General features: G+C 42.4%; 1 protein-coding gene across 1 annotated transcript in view; it reads right to left on the minus strand.

The window, feature by feature from the left end:
• The window catches only part of CARS2 (cysteinyl-tRNA synthetase 2, mitochondrial (putative)), a 75,810-nt gene that overhangs the window by 18,635 nt on the left and 52,236 nt on the right, over positions 1–4,939 (minus strand). The window contains exon 13 of the mRNA XM_019524905.1: positions 3,377–3,475. Coding sequence (XP_019380450.1) covers positions 3,377–3,475 — 99 coding nt within the window. The remainder of the gene's footprint in view (positions 1–3,376; positions 3,476–4,939) is intronic.

The following is a 4,939-nucleotide window of genomic DNA, read 5'->3' on the forward strand; positions in this document are numbered from 1 at the left end:
TCTTTAGCCTGGAAAAGCGCAGGCTCAGGGGTGATCTGATGGCTACCTATAAATTTATCAGGGGTGACCACCAGTATCTGGGGGAATGTTTGTTCACCAGAGCGCCCCAAAGGATGACAAGGTTGAACAGTTATAAACTACTGCAAGACAGTTTCAGGCTGAACATAAGGAAGAATTTCTTTACTGTCCAAGCCCCCAAGGTCTGGAACAGCCTGCCATCGGAGGTGGTTCAAGCACCTACATTGAACACCTTCAAGAGAAAACTGGATGCTTATCTTGCTGAGATTCTATGACCCCAGCTGACTTCCTGCCCTTCGGGCAGGGGGTTGGACTCAATCTTCTGGAGGTCCCTTCCAGCCCTAATGTCTATGAAATCTAGTTGTCTCTTCCTGTTTGCATGGAGCACTTGTGCTTTTCCTAGGTACTATTACAAGAGAAACACCAAGCAATAGTTATAAAAGTAGTCTCTAACAACCCTACTTAGTATCAAGAGAAATAGTCCATCCTTAGTGTCTGTGCTTATTTGCATGAGGACAGCACAGTGTTCCTTGTCACAGTTGTGATCCAGACTGAACTTAAAGGGGGGAAAGGAGGAAGAGCCCATAGCCTGTTGAATGAATAAAAAGGAGCAACGGGATTTTACCATTTAGCACAAGGGAGGGACAATCGGTCCTGTCGATCCCAAGGACATGCATGCTTTAATGCCACATTCAGCACACAATGTCCCCCCGTTCCATGAGAAAGCACTAGGAGATGCCAAAATTCACATCCTCATTCATCCATCTCCAAACAAGCGCAGGCACTAAGGAAAGAAACAGACAATGCCTTTGTACTGCCAAGCAAATGGATGTCTGTATCATGTTACAAATGCCCAACATCTGTGGATGTGACAAAAGTGATACTAGTTTCTGCTGTTTTATTGCTGCAGACATCTGTTTGCTGTATGGTACAAGAATGCAGGTAATCTAGAGCTACCTGGGCTCTCCAGCTACCCTGACCAGGTGCTCCAGGGGCTTGCAGGGCCAACTCGTGCATGGGAATTCCTGCGGTGTGTGGGATCCAGAGCCAGGAACACCTGCCTGGCTTTCCCTTCTTACAGAGGCACATCCTGGGCAATCTCTAGGGCATATTTCTGTAAGTGAGGAAAGTCAAAGTTCCCTACCTAGAGACATGTACCAGAGATTGCCTGGGGCATCTCTCTGCAGGTGGGAAAACCTGGCTTTCCCCACTTAGAGAGACATGCCTTGGAGATTCCCCAGGGCACGTCTCTAAGTGGGAAGGACATTACCTGTTGTGCTGCAGGAACAGGACTCTGCTCAATGAGGGACAATGGACAATGTATGTTTCACCCAATGAAGCAGATCAGTTGTGGCAGAACACATCTCAACACAGCCGATCAGCTTCATTTGGCAACTTCTGTTTATACCCTCAGTGATAATGTTTTCTATGCATCAGCAAGATGAGATTTTCCAGCAATGAGTGGGAAGCAGCTGGCATTGATGCCCAAGATGTTTTCCAGGGCAAGAACTAGGTATTCACCTTCAGCACACTTGATCACATTTATTTTGCCAGTAACATTATGTACATTTAAAGTGGAAGGTAGCATTGCATGCTCACTAATAGCACTGACATTTCAGGAAACAAAATTATTTTTCTCTTCTTAAAGAGATGGATCTAGCAGGCTAGTAGCACAGCCAAGAATGGTTCTCTAGCAGACTGCAATCCAGGGCACCACTTCTATTCAGTCACAACACATTATTTTTTTGGGGGGAGGGGTGGGGGAGGGGGTGGAAAACAGGGACAACACAGAAAATGCTCTTCTAATCTTACTGCATAGCAAAAGCCTCTGTACCACCCAAAAGCCCAGAGAATCCCACATAGCATGGTTCAAGTCAGAAATGCATCAAGGCATATATCCTAGCTAGGTTTAAAAAGGTCACAGAACTCATGGGAACATGTTCTACATGAAAATTATGCACAACTCTCCCAAAGGCAGCAGGTTATCAAAAATGAACCATGCAGATAAAACTGCAGAAGCCAAATACACAAAAAACTGCTCTTGCTGAAACAATCTATTATCTTGATTTTTTTTTTTTTTTTTTTTTTTTTTTTTTTAAGTAATAACTAAAAAAAATTTTTTTTTAAACCCTTTGAAAAAAAATTTTTTTTTAAACCCTTTGAAAAAAAATTTTTTTTTAAACCCTTTGAAAAAAAATTTTTTTTTAAACCCTTTGAAAAAAAATTTTTTTTTTTTTTTTTTTTTTTTTTTTTTTTACTGTTAAGTCATAGCTAAGCAACAGTTGATTGCTAATGGCTTAGAATGAATATTTCTTGTTATCAATATTTTTATTTGCATCCTAAAAATGCTGGCAGGATGGGTGTGCTGCCCAGCCCAACAAAAGGAAGTCCTCTCACTGTTTGCAGATGCTACTATATTCCAAATTTCACCCACAGAAACATTCCCCCATCTCTTATTTTCTAAGCTGCTTTCCTTACACATACTACTGAGATATTACCTTTGGATTTAATATCTCACTACAAAGAAGTCTGACCTGTGTGATTCATGGGCATCTTTTCCCTCCCCCTTTTCTACCTTTACAAGTATGAATACAATGGGTCTCAGTTCTTCAAGCTTATTATTGTACAAATTCCCCAAACTCTTGTTTTTTTACTCCACCAGTGATGCAACATAGGCCATGTCCACAAGACTGTGAATATTTGGTTCCTTGGGGACAACTAGCAGTGGCACACCTGGTCCTGCCGCTAGTTATCCCCGGGCAAACCTGTGCCACGCACCCTCTGGTGCACGGTAAGTTACCCTAGATGGGGTAGAGGAGGCTAGGGCCAACACCGGGTTGGCCCCAGCAGCCTTACCTGGGGGCCTCCAAGGGCTGCAGCAACAGCAATCCTGCCACTTGGAACCTGGCTGGCAGCCAAAGCATGACTGACTGGCCCAGTTCGAGTTTTGAGCAGCGCATGCTGGCCCCACATGTGCTGCTCCGCAGGTTTTTTTTTTTGCATGTTTTTTTTTGATTCCTGGATATCTAGGGGTCAACCCCCTCTCTTCCCGCACTGCTCCCTTGCAGCACAGAGAACACCTGAACATGTGGTATGTGGTGCTGCAGACATGTGGCACTGCAGATGCACCACACGGCCACACTCATCTAGACATGGCCATAAGATGCGAAGGAATATTGCAACCCAGTTTGCTCTCCAATGCTCATTTGTGCTTAATCCTCTTGCATAGCATGACCGTGCATTTCTCAGTGTTTCTGCATCAACTACCTTTGACCTCGATTTCCTTATTTATTTTAACATTTCTGCAAAGTATTCCATGAGAGATTACTATATTATACATAAGAGAGATATTTCATACCTGTCTTTCTCCAAGAGATATTCCAAATGTGTTAAAAAGGTTTTCAATATAGGAGATTATGGCTGCATACACAATCGGGCTTCTAGGGGATTCAACTTCCTGTTAAAAACCACAGAAACAAGTTGTCCAGATAAGTTTGCTACAGAAGGAATATTTCAACCCAATTTGCTCTCCAATGCTCATTTGTGCTTAATCCTCTTGCACACCATGACCGTTCACAAAATGCACCTCTCCAGCCTTGCCAATATTAACCAGCTCTGTGGATACATCATCTCACCCACGTAGGAGCACTTTTTCAGAAACAAGTCTTTTGCCAATTTACCTTACATCACTCATGATGAGTTTGAAGCTAGACTGAGACAAGAGCTTTTTCTCCAAGAACAAGAGTGGTGTGCAGAAGTGTCATTTCAAATTCACCTCTTACCCTATATGGAAGAAGTTTTCTACAAACACAAAGAAAACAAAACAAGCGACTCTAAGGATATCCAGGTGAATTTGCTGTATAAACCCCTTTTGAACATTACTCTTGACTTATTGATTTAGATCTTGCAAAGACTGTTTTGAAACAGCTTACAGAATTTGACTGCCCAGAAATAGTGTTTTAAACACTGCTTTACTTACTACTTCTATATTTACCCAACGTTAATTCAAAATTAAAATGCAAGAACAGGAGAATACACTTGAAGGGCAAAGACCTGGTTAGCAAAGAGTTATAGCACAAGTATAAGATGCAGCAGGAAATGGTTCTGGGTCAGGTTTTATTCAACATCTTCATTAATGATTGGCATAAACATAAATAGCATGAAATTTACAAAAAGTATTCAAGTCGAAAAGTAGCTGAAACCACAGCCAAGAAAATCAAATACAAATTATGCACCAGAGATTAGACACATGGGAAGAAACAACAAAATGAATTTGTTTGGGGAAAATGCAAGCCAATGCATCTCAAAGGGAAAAGATCTGAACACTTGTATGGTACACAGGAGGCAAAGCACAGGAAGCAGCAGTGCTCAGGGAGATGCTCGGCAGCACATTCAGAACTGCGGCAAGGAGGAATCTACGTAGAACGATAAGGCTGCCTAGGCCATGGAGTCCAGTCCCCTGCATTCGCAGGCACTCATTAACTAAAGGTTTCCCCAGAATTGCCACCCTGAACCCTCGACCCCACAGAACAATATTCTCACAACAGGTCACAGGCAGATATCAGGAAAACAAGTCTATTGCCAATGTACCACCACTGCGAGGAAATTAGATCAGATGTAGCTGCCTCAAATGCATCATCCAATTAACAAAAATCTCAGATCTTCTGACAGTTCAAACAAATGTGTGAAGGATCTGAACTGCAAACTGAGATTGGCTCAGAAGAACTTTCTAAAGAAATGGGAAGGTGAGGACTAAGAATCTAAATCTGAGACTGGTATTCCTACAGGACTGACAGAAGACAGGGATTTAAAAAAAAAGGTGAATAAAACTCATCTTTCATAGTTTCTAGGTTCAGAAGGGACCTGAGCAGATCATCTAGTCCAACCCCCTGCCATGGCAGGAAAGAGTACTGGGGTCAAA

Source organism: Gavialis gangeticus, unplaced genomic scaffold (genome assembly GCF_001723915.1).
Source record: "Gavialis gangeticus isolate Ggan-Ray unplaced genomic scaffold, GavGan_comp1, whole genome shotgun sequence".
NCBI classification, from domain to species: Eukaryota; Metazoa; Chordata; order Crocodylia; family Gavialidae; genus Gavialis; species Gavialis gangeticus.